General features: G+C 40.0%; 1 protein-coding gene across 8 annotated transcripts in view; it reads right to left on the bottom strand.

The window, feature by feature from the left end:
• ST7 (suppression of tumorigenicity 7) overlaps positions 1 to 17881 on the bottom strand; it is a 235521-nt gene that overhangs the window by 54574 nt on the left and 163066 nt on the right. For all 8 annotated transcript variants that reach the window (XM_073899105.1, XM_073899108.1, XM_025873217.2 and 5 more), the window contains one exon: positions 2901 to 3015. In XM_073899105.1, the coding sequence (XP_073755206.1) occupies positions 2901 to 3015 (115 nt within the window). The remainder of the gene's footprint in view (positions 1 to 2900; positions 3016 to 17881) is intronic.

Raw genomic sequence — 17881 nt, 5'->3', positions numbered from 1 at the left:
AACTCCTGAGGATAGCAAGACAGCACTTCAGACTAACGGCTGGAATAACATAACATGAGAAGGGATCTCAAGGGCAAAATCAAAATTAAACTACAGATTACAAGGAGGTATGACCAATTCACTGGTAATCCTACTAGGGATCCAGGTGCTTCACTGTAAAAGGAGTTTGTGAATATCACTTTTAAAACTCAAAGCTAAAAAAATTTTTTTAGAAGGTGAAGAACAAAAAGAATGAGGCAAAGGGATACATGTCACCTTCCTCCCTCCTTTGAACATGCTGGTCTCCCCTGCCTTGCCATATTTCTAAATCCTTTTTGCAAAGGTCAGGAAAGCAGCACAAATCCCACTGTGTCACTTCCCAACATACTATTTAAAAAATTCGGCCACCTAGCAAAAGTAATAAAGAAGGACCGCGGTACCCATAAACCATCCAAGAATTAGCTACCCAACCAGAGCATTCCAATCTGCAAAGATAACATATAATCATGCTGCTTTGGGTGTGGCTCTGTGAAGAGGGATGGGGGGGTCAGAATTCAAAGTGCTGTCTCCAGCATCTCATGGATTAGACTGATGACATCTGAACTAGAGTGAGGAACAGGGTGCCCCTAATTGCTGTCTGTACTCCAAGCCCTCTAAAGCACCCACACTTTCTTGCACAGGGCCAGAAAAATGAGGCAACAACTCAGTCAAGATCCTTTGGGTCTCCAGGAAAAGCAGCGGGGCTGAACTTGAAAGAGCCCATTTTATGGTATGGGGTGAGAAACAAGAGGCATGTTTTTTAATAGTCTTGTGTGGTTGTGGCTCAGTCTACAAGAACAGTAACTTCAGCAGCCACTTCATTATATTTCTACTGTAAATGACACAGACCTGAGCCAAGTCCTCACCAAAACACCCTCCAGAATTCAGTCGAGGTTAGGTCATCTGCAGTCTATTGACAACTGCTGAACTCAAAACTCCTACCAAGGCATCTCAGCAACAGTATGTGTCCTGCCACTAATGAGGCTCTTTTTCCATGAATAATGAATAAGAACATCATCTCTGTTGCCAGGTACACAACATAAACAAAGCTCAACACAAGGGCCCTGGTATGGTGAGTTTGTCCATTCGCAACAAAGGAATTTTGCAAAGTGTGAGCCAAGTTTTAGTGGAGGGTGTGACGGGCTGTTATAACAAATAATGTGAACATATGTTATCAGAATCTAATAAATCAGTGTTTGGTTGTTGTGGAGCCGAGGCTGTGCAATGGGATAGATAGAGATGACAGAAAGCTCCAAATGAGTTCATTTCTCTATTTTACAATCAGTCTTGTAACACGAAGCTGACGATTTCTGTAATGAACTGAGATCATTGTGAAAGGAGCCTTATGAGACTTGAGACATCAAAGGCTCTACCAGTTGGAACTATTTTCTTAAGCCTTGGTGTACTAGGTTGAGCATAGGTCGGCATTAGGGATGATAACACCAGAACCTTGCTATGGCATTGACGGCTACAGGGTAGCATCTGGAAAAAGTGCATGGCCACCTAAACCCAGGTACATGGGACTGGGTTCCTTTTGCACCAAAAGACCCTCAGTGTATGAGCATTTTGCTTATAAGGTAGTCTTATAGCTTAGATTCCCAAGGTCAGCCGAATAGTGAGATTCCAGCAAATAAACAGAGAACAAAAGTGAGCTGACATGAAGGCCAAACAGTCTTTATTTTGTTTACTATGAAGTATGCCACAAATACTTTTCTCTCTTTCTAAAATCAGTTCCATACTAGGTAGCATATATCTTGTTACACAGGGCCAAGTATGCACAGGCCAAGAAATGCCATCACTGGCTGAGGGATTGTAGTTTCCACTGATTTGAGCAAGAATTAACAACAAAACAAAACCAAGTCTCCCAATGCCTCAGTTTTCCCAACTGTAGGAGGTAACAACTCCAGCCTGCTTCACAGATCCCTTATGAAGAACTGTGCATTAAAATAAAATAGTTCGTTCTATTAGTTTGAGGAATTCCTGGAAATTTTGACCTGAACAGTTCTTTAAATGTACTGAAGATGCTTACTAAAAAAATACTTTACAAAGCAAAAAATGAGCATGTGATAAAAGTAATCACTCCCTAACATCCATTTTAGAAGCAAACAAATGAAATAAGGTAGAATAATAATCCTGCAGAGATTCCAGGAGCTAGGTCATGGCAGGGAATTACGTGGATAACTCTTATGCAATTAATCAAATAGTGAATTCACAGAAAATGGCAATATAACACAAGAGTTTTGAAATCTCTAAGATGTGTCAGTTTATTTTTCTGGTTTATTAAGAACAGGCAAAATGAAAAAGCTCATGGGTAAGTAACCTGAATGGCGAAGGGACCTCAAAGCCCTTTGCGTGCAGAAATGGGAGGTATTCTGCTAATGAGGAGAAGACCTGGGATGAAGGACACATTCTTTTATCTTCAAATATTTCCTGAACTGTCACAGGGGCTGTCGTCAGGGCTACTAGCTGTTCTATATTGCTTCAAAGGATCAACATGACCAACCAGTAGTGGTCACAGTCGTCCCATGTGGGGTCACAGCAGGAGCTCAAACAATCGGGGCTGTCCCCACAAGATACGTGTTGCCTACAGAGGTTCTGAGTGATTCCTGACAATGGGGGCAATAAAGCAAAGCATGCCTAACTCTTGCTGACAGGAAGAGTAGAAGGGAGGGAAGGAGAGGCATGCGGCACAGGCCCCCACTGACCAACCATAAAACTCTAAGATTTTATAAAATGCCATCATAAAACTGTAGGTAAAAAAAATCTGTAAGTGGGTAGTTGTTAAAGTCCTATACTATTTGAAATGATCTTTCTGATCTAATCATTGAAATACATCAAGAAGAAAAAAATACTCAAGTAGATAAAAATACCCAAGAACTTACCATCATACTTTGCTAAGACTGCCTGAACATCAGCATACGCTTGTAGTTCCAGAAGAGCTTCTAAAAGGTTTTCATGGATGTTGAACATGCTCAGCAAGGGGAACTCCTTCATTAACTAGGAAAGAAGAAATCAAGGATAATTAATATGTATTTCCTACTTTCTAAAAGTATAACAAGTACTGAACTGTAATACATTTATATGATAAAAAAGTATAATACAATTTTAGATAATACTGAATTTTAGGTTATACTGAATTTTAAGCATTCATGCCAATTATTATTTTGTAAAGAATTAAATGCTCAAATCTCTTCCTGCTATTTTGGAAAAATGGCAACTTTGAATTTGTGAGAACCAACGTGGAAGAAAATCCAAAAGAGAGGGGGTTTCATAAAAACTGAGGAAGATGCTTAGAGGTAGCACTCAGTAATGCTAAAATACGATAGAGGCAAATTAGGTAAAAGTTGAACACTATCTCATAGGCGTTGACAGTTTTACTTCATTAAGAGCAGTTTGATGAAAGCCAGAGAACAGAAAGGGAGGCAAGCAGGCACTATTCTTTTGAGCAGCCTCGTGACAAAGTTATGGAGAAAAGGCAGGAAAATACGGGTTGAGAAAATGTGCAGGTACCGAAAGAGTGGTAGAAAGGAAAGATGTTTAGGAGTTCCTGCATGAGGGCCTCAAAAAGACAAGAGTCAAGATCATTTTCTGAAATGGAGGGAAGAGGTGACAGGGAGGAAGTCTGAAGATGGGGGTGAAAGTACAGAACAGCCATAAAGAAGAGACCTGCTTGGGAAACAATCTAGGATGGCAAAGGCCGTCCTCGAGGGCTAGCAAATTTGGGACCATGAATTCACAGGGGCTACAATTCGCATGCTTGTCAAGTTTTAGTTAGCAGGGCTCACCAGCCCAGGTACAGCAGCAAACATGTCAGATAATGAGGTTGAACCTAGGCAGGTTGAAATGGATTCAGAAGAAAGTTGAGGAGCAAGGAGAGTGGCCTAGAATGAGGAAAGAATGATTAAAGGAATGGCCTAAAGGTTCTAGACAAGAAGGGGAACAGGAGGGGTCCAAAGGGAGTTAAAAGATACAATACTGAACTTCACTGGAAAGCAAAGAAAGAAAGGACCAAGAATTTCAAAGTTAAATCTCAGAGAAAGATAACCAGGTTCTTCATACAGCAAAATCATATACATATATGGTATATATACATGTGTATATATGCACTGATGTATATGTACATGTATATGTCCTTTATTTAATCTTTTATATGGGTAACTGTTTTCTATTATAACACAATGCCCTCTTTAAAAGTGGTAACTCTTTTTTGATGTCAACATCTTTAAAGCAACTGTGCTGAGAAAAATAATACTCAAAAATAGGCTAACACACTGTTAAGTAAGAAACCAGTGGATATGTTGCCTTGACTATCCACTTCTTCCTACATTAGAAACATTTGCTACATTGTCTTGTTTTTTAAAGCCAAGAATCATTTAGCATATCTCTAAAAATAAATAATTTTCTACAGCCCCAAAGAGCATCATATTACCAGCAAAAAACACCTATCAAAATGATTATGTGTTCAATAAGACTGTCTGAACCCTCTAGGGACAGCCTGCAGTATTTTCATTGCTAGTAAAAGAAGTGAATAAGACTATACCACACATTGTTGATGTTCTGTAACCAATAAAACTATTTCTTGCTCTGGTTCACTTTGATTCTGGTTGACATAACCCTTTGATTTTTTTTCCTCTTTCTAATTAGAGTTTGTTAGAATTAAAGCTCCCTGTCATTCAGCAGTTGGCAACACAATAAAGATACTCTCTAAACTGCAACATTAAACATTTACCATTTTTGACCAATTCTTCAGGTAAAGGTCAAACTTCAAGGACATCAGTCATATTCTGAAATTTTAAAACTGTAATTCCAAATACTAGCATGCTGAAACTTAAACACTGAGAGGGGAGACCAACTAAGAGCCAATGAGGAGTCTCGGCCTGTTTCAGCAGAACTGGAAGCAGGATGCTAGCAGTTTGGGCAGCAGTGCTTCCATTGGAAGCTTGGAGAGACTATACAGTGTCTAAAAACATAATCACCAACAAAAAGATTTTAAACATGGCAAACAGCAAATGTTAGAGAACTAATCAAAGTCATATGACAATGTGGAAATCTAGCTTTCCTTGTTTCAACAGAAGCAAGGAAAAGTGAACCCCCAATGCCCCATCTCACTCCAGACATCACCTTGCACTCCCCAGCCCCTCACAACAAGCTCTCTTTGAAACAAGCCCTGCACACTCGCCTCCCTTGGCTCCCTTCTTTTCTCACCGCATGGCTGCAATCTGGCTTCCTCGGAATCTGCTCATCCCACAGTCACAGGTGACTGAAACTGCTCTGGAAACCCTCCAGTCCTTTCCTTGCTTGACCTCTGCAACATTTGACAGTTTGATGACTTGTTCCTTGAAACTCATGTCTCTTTTGGCTTCCTCAACATCATTCTCTTCTGGATTCTCTGTACATAGTTCCTCACTCCTTCTCTAGTTTCCCCCAGGTCTCCTACTTAGGAGTAAGTAGCCTCCCTGGTTATGTCCAGTACTCTTCTCATAAGCACCCTGATACCCAGGACTGCTCTTGTGTCCAGGGTCTCAATATCACCCCTTTGTGAAGAGGCTCCCACATCCTCACTCCTGCTCTGACCTCTCTCCTAAGCTACTAAATCAATTTGTAAACTATCTCCTTGACAGTTTTACCTGATGCATCTAATACTGGTCTCATAAATTCCTCCTCCCCAAACCAACCCTTCAAATTGGAGAAGAGAGCCACTGATCCCTGTAAACTCTTTGCCCTCCTAACTAAAGCCACCTTAGAAGTCCCTAAACTCTTAAACTAATATGTACAAAATGCTAATAGCTTTCAGCAAGTTCCCAGAGAGCTCTGTTATACAAACAAACAACAAACAAGCAAACACCTTAAGAATCTTAGCATGTCCTCTTTTCTCTGACCTTGCTGCCAATGACTTAGTTTATACCCTTATATTTGGCCTAAATTGCTCAAACGGCATCTCTTCTCTGCTTGCCGCGGGATCACCTTTTTCCAATCCACCCTTCACACCACTGTCAGAATGGCTTTTCTTTCTTTCTTCTTTCTTTCTTCCTTTCTCTTTCTTTCTTTCTTTCTTTCTTTCTTCTTTCTCTCTTTCTTCCTTCCTTCCTTCCTTTTAAAAATTTATTATGTTATGTTAGTCCCCATACATTACATCATTAGTTTTTTTTTTGCCTTTTAATTTTTTATTGTTATGTTAATCACCATATATTACATCATTTGTTTTGGTGCAGTGTTCCATGATTCATTGTTTGTGCATAACACCCAGTGCTCCATGCAGAATGTGCCCTCTTTAATACCCATCACCAGGCTAACCCATCCCCCTACCCTCCTCCCCTCTAGAAACCTCAGTTTGTTTTTCAGAGTCCATCATCTCTCCTGGTTCGTCTCCCCCTCTGACTTACTCCCCTTCATTCTTCCTCTCCTGCTATCTTCTTCTTTTTCTTTTTTCTTAAAATACGTTGCGTTATTTGTTTCAGAGGTACAGATCTGTGATTCAACAGTCTTGCACAATTCACAGCGCTCACCGTAGCACATACCCTCCCCAATGTCCATCACCCAGCCACCCCATCCCTCCCACCCCCCTCCACTCCAGTAACCCTCAGTTTGTTTCCTGAGATTAAGAGTCTCTTATGGTTTGTCTCCCTCTCTGGTTTCATCTTGTTTCATTTTTTCCTCCCTTCCCCTATGGTCCTCTGTCTTGTTTCTCAAATTCCTCATATCAGTGAGATCATATGATACTTGTCTTTCTCTGATTGACTTATTTCGCTCAGCATAATACCCTCTAGTTCCATCCACATCATTGCAAATGGCAAGATTTCGGTTTTTTGATGGCTGTATAATATTCCGCTGTATATATATACCACATCTTCTTTACCAGAATAGCTTTTCAAATATACATTCCTGAGTCCATCACACTCCTGCTTAAGAGGCGACCATGGACATGGCCCCAAGGAAATAGGCAGATATGAATACAAATTTACAAACAAGTCTGTTTATCATAACATTATTTATAAGAGTGAAAAAGGCAGGGTGCCTGGGTGGCTCAGTCAGTTAAAGCGGCCAACTCTTGATTTCGGCTCAGGTCACGATCTTGGGGTTGTGGGATCAAGCCTGGTGTTGGGCTTCCCCTTCAGCCTGCAGTCTGCTTAAGATTCTCACTCTTTCTCCCTCTGCCCCTCCCCCCCACTGCTTATGCGCTCTCTCTCTCTCTCTCTCAAATAAATAAATCTTTAAAAAAGATAGTGAAAAATGCAAGCAAATTAAAATTTAACCCATGATGAGGCATTCAAGTAGACACAGTTATCTTTTGGGCTACTATATGTCAACATTAATAGTTAAGTAATCAAATAATTTTTAACAACACAGCCTAGAAAATGCTGACACACAGCATTACAAAAGAAAAAGCAGGATACAAACTCTATTTTGCAATAAGATCATGTTTTTCTTCTGTGTCTATGCATAGAACCATACTTGGTTAGAAATATGGCAAAATGTTTTAAAATTGGTTATCTATGGTTACTGAGATTAAAGATGATTTTTATTTCTTCATATTTTCCATATGTTCTAATATTTTTTAAAGGAATGTATATGTACATTCTATAAATTGGGGAGGAAAAACTACTTTTAAGAATATTGGTTTCTCTGTAAAAAAAGAATGAAATCTTGCCATTTGTAACAACATGGATGGATCTAGAAAGTATAATGCTAAGTGAAATAAGTCAGAGAAAGACAAATACCATATGATTTCACTCATATGTGGAATTTAAGAAACAAAACAAATGAACCAAGGGAAAAAGAGACAAACCAAAAATAGACTCTTAACTATAGAGAACAAACTGATGGTTGCCAGAGGGGAGGTGGCAGGGGGTGAAATAGGTGATGGGGATTAAGACTACACTCAACATGGGGGTGACTGGGTGGCATAGTCGGTTAAGTGTCTGCCTTCGACTCAGGTCACAATCCCGGGGTCCTAGGATCGAGCCCCGCATCGGGCTCCCTGCTCAGCAGAAAGCCTGCTTCTTTCTCTCCCTTTGCTGCTCCCCCTGCTTGTGTGCTCACTCTCTCTCTGTCAAATAAATAAATAAAATCTTTGTAAAAAGAGAGTACACTCAACATGATGAACACTGAGTAATGTACAGAATTGATGAATCACTATATTGTACACCTGAAACTAATATAACAGTATATATTAACTATACTGGAATTAAAATTTTAAAAAATAATAAAGTGGATAAGGAAATACAATAAAAAGAATACTGACTTTTAATATAAAAAAAAAGTAACCCACTTTAAAAATGAGCACAGAATATGAACAGAAATTTTCCAAAGAAGACCTACAGATGGCCAGCAGGCACATGAAAAGATGCTCAGCATCACTTCATCATCAGGGAAATGCAAATCAAAACCACCATGAGATATCACCTCACACCTGTCAGATTGGCTATTATCAAAAAGACAAAAAATAACATGTTTTGGTGAAGATGTGGGAAAAAGGGAACCCTTATGTACTGTTGGTAGGAATGTAAACTGGTATAGTCACTACAGAAAACAGTATGGAAAAAAACTAAACACAGAACTACCATATGTTCCAACAATTCTACTTCTGGGCTTTTATCTGAAGAAGGTAAAAATATCAACCCAAAGAGATATATGCAGGCTTATGTTCATTGCAGCATTGTTTACAATAGCTAAGATATGGAAGCAACTCAGTGTCTATCAATAGATGAATGGATAAAGATGATATTACTCAGCTATAAAAAGAATGAAATCTTACCATTTGCAACAACATGCATAGACTTAGAGAATATCATGCTAAGTGAAATAAGTAAGTCAGAGAAAGACAAATACTCTATGATCTCATTTATATGTGGAATCTAAAAAACAAAACAAATGAACTAAATGAAACAGAAACAGACTCATAGATATAGGAAGTAAACTGTTGGCTATCAGAGCGGGGAAGGGTTGGGAGGTGGGAGAAAAAGGTGAAGGTGATTAAGAGGTAGAAACTTCCAGTTATAAAATAAGTCATGGGGATGTAATATACAGCATAGGTAGTAGAGTCAATAATATTGTGATAACTTCATATGATGACAGAGGGTAACAACTTATCACGGGGATCATTTCATTCAGTATAAAATACTGAATCACTAGAATATATGCCTGAGACTCTTAGGATATTATATGTCATTTATACTTCAATTAAAAAATATATTGGAGGGGTGCCGGGGCAGCTCAGTCGGTTAGGCAACCAACTCTTGATTTCAGCTCAGGTCATGATCTCAGGGTCCTGAGACTGAGCCCCACGTCGAGCTCCATGCTCGGCATGGAGTCTGCTTAAGACTCTCTCTTTCCCTCTGCCCCCTCCCCCACTCACTCTCTCTCTCTCTCTCTCTCTCTCTCTCTCAAAAAAAAAAAAATATATATATATATAGAGAGAGAGAGAGAGACTGGAAAAAAATATATTGGCTTCTCATCAAATTCAGAATATAAAATTCTTAGCATGGCAAACACAGCCCCTCATGACAGTCTCAGTCCACTATGCCAGCCTCATTCCTAGCTACTTCCCTACACACACACCATGCTCCCACCGTAAAACAGCTTTTAGTTCCTTAAATACGTCACATTCATTCACATTTCTATCTCTATGCTCCCTATCCCTGCGGTCCTCTCCTTTCTGCCTCCTTGATCAATCTGGACAGCTCCTCAACTTCCAGAAACCCTCACCTGCCCTTTGACTCCTTGCCTCTTATCTGCCAGGTTAAGTACTCCTGCCCCAAAATCCCAGAGTCCTTGTCACAATGGTCTACTGGTCCATCTTCCCCATGAGCCTGGGAAGAATCTGAGAATAGGAATTCTGGCTTATCACCAGATTCTTGGTCACTGACTGATCCAAAATAAATGCTCAATACATATCTCATGAATGGAATGCTTTCTAAAGGCTTTTAATAGTTATCTCTACCTTTGAGGTACGTATTATATGTGTGCTGCAAAAGGATTTCGGGCCCTTGGCTTACATATCCCTGAACATGTTCCTCACCATTTAAAATCTTCTAATGACTTTATCTACACCTTAGAAAGGGTATAGTTTAGAACTCATGTTATGACTCAATATAATGAGTCACTTAGAGCTGTCTGAAAATGTAATAGAAGGTCTACAGAAGTCTTCATCACTAGAACTGTTCGTATAGACAAAGGCCAGTCAATGGACAGAGATGCTCAAAAAAAAGGCCAAGATCTTTCAAATCCCGTAATTCCAAGGAAAACGTCCCCAGCTCCTAAGCATGATTTCCAGACCCTCCCCAGCTCAGTGCCAGATGCATCTTGCCTCTCCTGCCTTCTACAGGATTAAACTCTAGCCTTGTCAGATCAGACCACTGTACACCATTCTCAGAATTCTTTCTACAGTTACTAGCCACTGTGTTTTTGCTCAAACTGTCCTCACCACCTGGAATACCTTTTCCTGTCATTTACAAGGCAGCCTGTCAAAATCACCCCACCCTCCAAAGCCCAGATCAAATGCCACCTCCTCAAGTCACAGTGAGAGCCAGAAGAGCCCGTGGAGATCATCCAAACACCCTCCTCAGTTTACAGATGAGCTCCCTCCCATCCTCGCCCCACCAAGAAACAATGAAGGCTGCAGATTTACGTAATTTAGCCAAAGTGAGTGCTGGGACTATGATTCAAACCCAGTCATCAGTACCGATTCCAAATTTCAACACATCAGAACCCCAGTCTCTGGCCTGCCAAGTCCAGGAGAATGAAACCATTTTGCTTATGCTTCTCTGCTATACTTACCTACCTGCTTTGTTCTGTGTTTACACGAATATAAGATGACAGCTGTATTACAGAGGAAGGAGCCCCAAATGTGGAGTTATTCCTGAGCCCAAAACTCACTCTTACCACTTACTTCCCATGTGACATTGCACAAACTACTTAACCTCTCTGAGTCGTGCATGCCTCACCTCCTGGGTCCCAGCTCACACAGCATTCTCTCAGACTTTCCCTACCACTCTGTTTAATGTCAGCATCCCACTCACATCCCTGTTCCCCACTATTTCTATCACACTGTAAAATCATCTTATTTATCAATTTATGTGGCTGAATATTAGATCACTCAAAAAGAAAATTAAAAAGTAAACAGATTGATAGTAGGTAACACTATTAGTACAGGGCCCAACAAATTTTTTCTGTAAAAAGCCAAAGAGTTAATGTCTTGGGCTCTGTGAGCCACATGTCTCTCTTGCAACTGCTCAACGCCGACACATAGCATAAAGGCGGCAGTAAGCAGTTACTTACAGAAACGGGCAGGAGACCAGATCTAGCCTTCAGGCTCCAGTTTGTGAACTCCTGGTTAACAGGAATACATTTAAAAAAATAAAAGCTCTTCATAAGAAGAGTTTCCTGGTGATATTACATTTAGAAAACATAACATCTCTGACACACAGCTGATGTGGCAGACTGTAATAAAATTTTTTTAAAAAGGCCAACTCTACAACCCAATACTTCTGCTTCCAGCTCTGGTCCCTAAAAAACATTCACACAAGTTTCTGAGCAGTTGCATTCTGTGATATTCACACAGGACAGGAAGCACTGTCCTAAGCAGTGGAATGGATGGATTGAGCGGGTAGATGCATATGGCGAAATGCTGTTCAGCAGGCAAAAGGAATGAATTAAGCCTAATATATCTCAATGTAGAAAAATATGAAACAATTTTAAGTGAAGAAATACTCTGTACAATATAGCATATGATTTAATCTTTAAACACACACAATTCTCCATATCATTTACGGGTGTGCATTATGGAAATGTATGGAGAGCAAACTGAAGAAACAGAGTTGCTGGTGCCTCAGGGGAGGCAAACTGTGAGTGGTGGTCACATGGGGGCTACGGCTTTATATGGTTTTATTTCTTTTCAGAAAAGAAGGTGAACAAAGATGACAGGATTTTTTTTTTAAACTTTTTATTTATATATTCATGAGAGACAGAGAGAGAGAGAGAGAGAGAGAGAGAGAGAGAGAGAGACGCAGAGGGAGAAGCAGGCTCCCAAGGAGCAGGGAGCCCGATGCGGGACTCGATCCCAGGACCCTGGAATCATGACCTGAGCCAAAGGCAGATGCTTAACCATCTGAGCCACCCACGCGCCCAGATGACAAGATTTTTAATTAATTACTATTTATTATTACTTATAATTAATTCTGGGCAGTGATGCTCTTTTTATTATTCTCTATATGTGTGTGATATGTGTGTATGTGTGTGTGTATATATATATATTTTAAAGTTGCTTCCTCAAACATAGGAAGTTCACGAGCTGTCCTTTTCACTTGTACTTCTTCAAGTCATGAACAGGTCAATTTTCATCAGTTAGACTTTGTTTTCTATTTTCTAGTTGCCTTTTGAAGCACAATCACTTCTTCCCTTTGGGGGTTGACTCTCCAGTTCCTTAAAGTATTGATAGCATCTAAGAGAAAGTCAATGTCTGACTAAACAACATTTAGAGAATTTCCTCAAAAAATAATGTGATCTAATAGATTTTAATATACTGTACTTGAATCCTATAATGATATCAAGATAATAATCCAATCTCAGATGAACCACAGTTTAGAGTCCCACTTCTTAATTCTCCTTTACCTGAATTCCAAAGTAGGTCCGCTGACAGATGTGGTGTGAAGCATATCATTTCAGCTTGAGGGATGCTTCAGAGTTAAACTGACTGTAAGGTAAGTTACTTCCCTCTCTAACCCTTAGTGTGGGGGCTGGGAGTGGGGGTAGTTAGATGAGACTACTTTCTAAGAAAACTCTTCTGTCATAAAATTTCCTCTTGCTTCTTCTCCAGAACCACAAAGGTTCCCATGGCACATTGTTTTCAAAATAAAAGAGAAGGCATTGGACACAGCATTGGGGCTGCTGGAGAGGGTTCATTGTGGGAGAGGTGGCACATTACAGAAGTCAAGAGTACCACCACCTTTGGAATCAGATAGTTTGGGGTTCCCATCCAGGGACAGTGGAGTTTCTTAGCACCAAGTGAGCTGATTTTTCTCATCTGCAAGACCAGGATAACATTTAGTTTACAGCGCACTAGGACACAATATGGGAGCCTGACAAATGGGAGCCGTTATCCTTAGGTAATGATTACCCAGGTATACTGCATTGTCAAAGTGCTATTTGTTTGTTTTGCTATGAGTGACTAGTTTTGTTCGTGGTTTTAGTTGTGCAATATCCCTATTTCTTTATTTTAAAATACTGTACAAAAAATGGCTTGCTGGTGTAATTAGCCTTTCTATTAAGAAACTTTAATGAAGGCATATGATAAATATAAAGGCCTGTTTTAATTTTTAATATTTATTTATTTATTTATTTATTTGAGAGAGAGAGAGAGCACGAGAGGGGGGAGGGTCAGAGGGAGAAGCAGACTCCCCGCTGAGCAGGGACCCCCAATGTGGGACTCGATCCCGGGACTCTGGGATCATGACCTGAGCCGAAGGCAGACGCTCAACCAACTGAGCCACCCAGGCGCCCAAAGGCCTGTTTTCTATAAGCTAAGTCATTCTAAATAAATCTTTAAACTCACTCACTATCTAGCAGTTCTGTTTATTTATTGCCAGTTATCTTTTCCATGCTGGTAATTGCTTTCTCCTGGCAGTCAGAAATTTATATGCCCTGCTTTGCCCGAATATTACAGTTCACGTACAATGAAAACACTAACTCTCCTGTGATTCTTCTAATACCTAAGGGGAAGAACATGGGATGGGCCAAGGATAGAATTTCAGTTTCAATTTTACATCATCTGGCTATTGTCAGTTCAGGTTTATTTCAATGGAAGAATCTGAGGCACTTCTGAGGTTAACATTTACGAGCTCAAATAGAAAAAAAAAAGAAAGAGTTAATTCACTGAATTTGAAAATACTCTATGGACATAATTTAGAACTACAGTCTGTATGCTTTTTCTCAGCTGATTTACAGGATGAAAACAACAGTTTAAACCTTTCAAGTTTGATTTGTATCTATTTAAACATTTTATTAGTTTAGCTATCCATGCATTGTTCTAGGACTGAGAAAAGCAAAGTGAAAATTCTTACATATTTTAAGGCAGAGGTAATTAAAAGAGATCCTCAACCAGATTCCTACTGAGGTCAATGCAAGCTTGACTTAATTAAAGTTTATAGGATTTGGCCTGTATTATATTCAAACAGCAGATACTATTTTGTTATATTTGTAAGTTTGACATTATTTAATTACAGTTTCAAATAAAGGCATAAACAGAAAATAGAAAAGACACTCTGTATTGCATGGCTATTATCTAGTCAGTGATTCTTACTGATACTAAGGGCCATGAAGGAAAGAAGGAATTGTTTACCAGAGTCCTGAGAGACCCCTGAGAGTTCCATTTACACAGACCACTATAAAATGCACTCGTGAGAGGCTTAAACCAATATTAATAGAAAATGTCATTTTCAGAGCTAATCTAAAGGAAAATATTAAGCAGTATCTATTGAAAAGTGACATGATCAATACATGACCTGTATGGACAATGATATCACCAGTTAACTAGTTCTTCATGGAACTGAGCACATGATGCAAATACACGCATCACCGATTGAGGAGAGAAATAACAGTTGTAGGCATGATGCAAATCATCCGATGGCAGCTCTGTAATGACTCAGAGGGCTAGAAGGCTACCTACATACTTACCTACTTTTCTCATCAAAATTACACTCCACTCATTCCCAGAAGAGAAATCTTCCTTAAATTTTCTAGTGAACAAGACAAGCTTTGCATTTATACAGATCCTAACAAAAATATTTTCAGTATGAAAGGCCCTCTTCCATTTGATCCTCAGTCAGATAAGGATAAAGCAAGCATAACTCTGGTCAGAATTTAGGAATGTTCTTTAAGAAGATTCTCTTCTTCAACCTCTACTCTCCTCAGTGGCAATTCTTTGCCTCACTTCAAGACATCTAGGAACCTTCCTTTCCAAAAGCAAGGGTCTGATAGCACCATTGTATTATCTATGTTATCGTGTGTGTGTAAAATTTCCGCAAGGGTGAAGTTGGAGACCAGGGCAGGGAAGAAGTCAGCCTTATCCTGTTTGGGGGGAAAGAATGATTTGTACCCTCCTCAAAACTGACAGGTAACAGTTTGAGTAAAACATTTTCTTTATCATCTTAAACAGATTTAAATAGGGCTATACCCTGGCCTGGAGATCATGAACAAATCTTAACAATTTAATGCATATTTCAAATGGCTTGGAAGCAGGCCCAGGAACGGAAAACAGGACGATAAGCATCCTTCCCTCTGTGATGACATGGCATTGCTCTCCTGTTCCAGGAGTGGCCTCAACGAGCAACTGAACATATCAGCCAACAATTACTGTCAGAAAGAACTTTTTATGCCAAAACCACAATAACTATGTTTGGCACACACCCTTCCACATTCACATGGGTCATGGTAAATAACCCTATTCAGGAGATTAACTCATTTGGTTATCTGGGGCACAGTTAACAAATACTCGCCCTGGCAGGCATCTCACAGCAGGGTCATGCTGAAAGTTAAGTATTATGAAAGATTCTTTTATAGCAATGGGCAGAAGGTCAATACCTCAACCTTTGACATTAATCCCCACACTGCTCTGTCATCACTCTGCCTTCTGGTGCTCCTTTTCCTCCCCAAGTCTTTCCAGTCTATCCTGCTGGAACCTGAGTCCATGATATACAAATTCCTGGACACATCCACGAACCATTTATGCAACATGAAACTGAGTTCACTGCTTCTCTTGTAGCTGTTAATTTCCCCCACCAAACTTGTGTCTATCTGGAAGGATGTAAGGCTGGCTTCTCCTAGTTCCCCAAAGCACATCTAGACCATTACTGCTCAGTCCTGCCCTTGGGTAGCAGTTCCTGCTCTTCTGAAGCTCATGTCATAATGCTCCAGCACTTGCCACCATCCTTCAGTCATGTTTTCTATCAGGTAAAAGACCCTCATACACTAAAGATTTGGTCACTTGGCTACCTATTCTTACTTTTTCCCCCCCCCAAAATTTATTTATTTATTTATTTGACTGCATGAGGAGGGGCAGAGGGAACGGGAGAGAGAGAGACTCTCATACAGACTCCCAACTGACTGTGGAGTCCAATGCAGGGTTCCATCTCATGACCCTGAGATCATGACCTGAGCCAAAAATCAAGAATCGGATGCTTAACTGACTGAGCCATCCAGGTGTCCCTGTATATTCTTACTTTTAATAGTCCATGTAAAAGCTCCATTCTACTATGCTAGACTCTCAACTGTTTTACTGTCTCAGAGCAAAAGATTATCCCTCCACTGCATTAGGTAACCCAAGATCATAGCCAAACTCCAGACCTTGACATCTAGACATATATGTCCCATATGAAATATGCAACTCAGACCATAACGTACTGACCTCCAGTTATCTTACACCATTGCTCACACTCAACTTCCTCTTTAATTTTACTAAGACAACTAGTGCCTTACCCTATTCACTTACTGTCTGTCCTTAACTTTCTCAGGACACTCCTATTACTCTGAAATGTTTTTCTTCTTTTAGATTCTATGATATCACACTCTCCTGGTTTTCCTCCTCCCTTCCCAGATGCTCCACTGGATGCTTCTCTTCTACCTCACCTGTCAATGTTAAAGACCACCAGGGCTCACTTCTTAAACTTCTTTCTTCTCTATCTACGTCTCTACATATATAATCTCACTCAACACCACAGCCTGAAATCGTGTGTGTGTGTGTGTGTGTGTGTGTGTGTGTGTGTGTGTACTGGATCCTATATATATATATATTCTCTCTCTATATATATATATATGTATATATATAGAGAGAGAGAGAGAGAGAAATCTCAAACTCCTCGTCCTTGAGTTCTAGACACACATTGAACTGTCTTCCTGATATTTTCACCTGGAGGTAAAATAGGCACCTCAAACTTAACATTCCAAAACAGAATCCCTGCACACCTCTAAAATCTGTTTCTCTCCTAGTCATCTCCCTTTCCAACCATCACCAAGCTGCTCTGGCTAAAAATCCATGGACTCATACCATGTCGTATTGAGTATACAATTTCTTTCTTTCTATACCCAATATATTCAGCAATTCATTTTTCAATTAGTTATTGAGAAGCTATTATGTGACAGACACACTGTTCTACTGGAATACATCAGTAAACAGATACAAAAAGTCTTGCTTTCCTAACCATTAGAGATGCTGAACTCTAGGAAACAAACTGAGGGCTGCTGGAGGGGAGATGGGTGGGGGAATGGGGTAACTGGGTGATGGGCATTAAGGAGGGCACTTGATATAATGAGCACGGGGTGTTATATGCAAATGACGAATCACTAAATTCTACCTCTGAAACTAATAGTACAGTATATGTTAACTAAATTGAATTTAAATAATTTTTTTAAAAAAATTCTTGCTTTCCTGGGGCGCTGGGGTGGCACATATGGTTAAGCGTCTCCCTTTGGGTCAGGTCATGATCCTAGGGTCCTGGGATCGAGCCCCACGTCTGGCTCCTGGCTCCGCGGGGAGCCTGCTTCTCCCTCTCCCTCCCCCCTGCTCATGCTCTCTCTCTCTCTCTCTCTCTAACTCTGTGTCTCAAATGAATAAATAAAATCTTTAAAAAAAGAAATTCTTGCTTTCCTGAAAGTGACATTCTAGTGGAGACAGAAAATAAGCAAATAAATATATAGAGAGGCTGTCAGGTGGTGGTAAGTTCTAAGGAGAATAAATAAGGTAGGGAAGGGAATGGCAGGAAGAAGCTATTTTAAAAACAGTAGTCAGTGAAGGCAGGGCAGGAAAGGTGGGAGTGCGAAGGTGACATTTAATAAGAAAATGAAGCAGGCAAGGGAGCTAGTCCTAAGTGTG

This window comes from Callorhinus ursinus, unplaced genomic scaffold, assembly GCF_003265705.2.
Source record: "Callorhinus ursinus isolate GAN/ISIS: 27379988/994484 unplaced genomic scaffold, GSC_fseal_2.0 scaffold12, whole genome shotgun sequence".
Classification (NCBI taxonomy): Eukaryota; Metazoa; Chordata; class Mammalia; order Carnivora; family Otariidae; genus Callorhinus; species Callorhinus ursinus.
The sequence above is the reverse complement of the archived record's forward strand: the minus strand, read 5'-3'. Positions and strand labels throughout refer to the sequence as shown.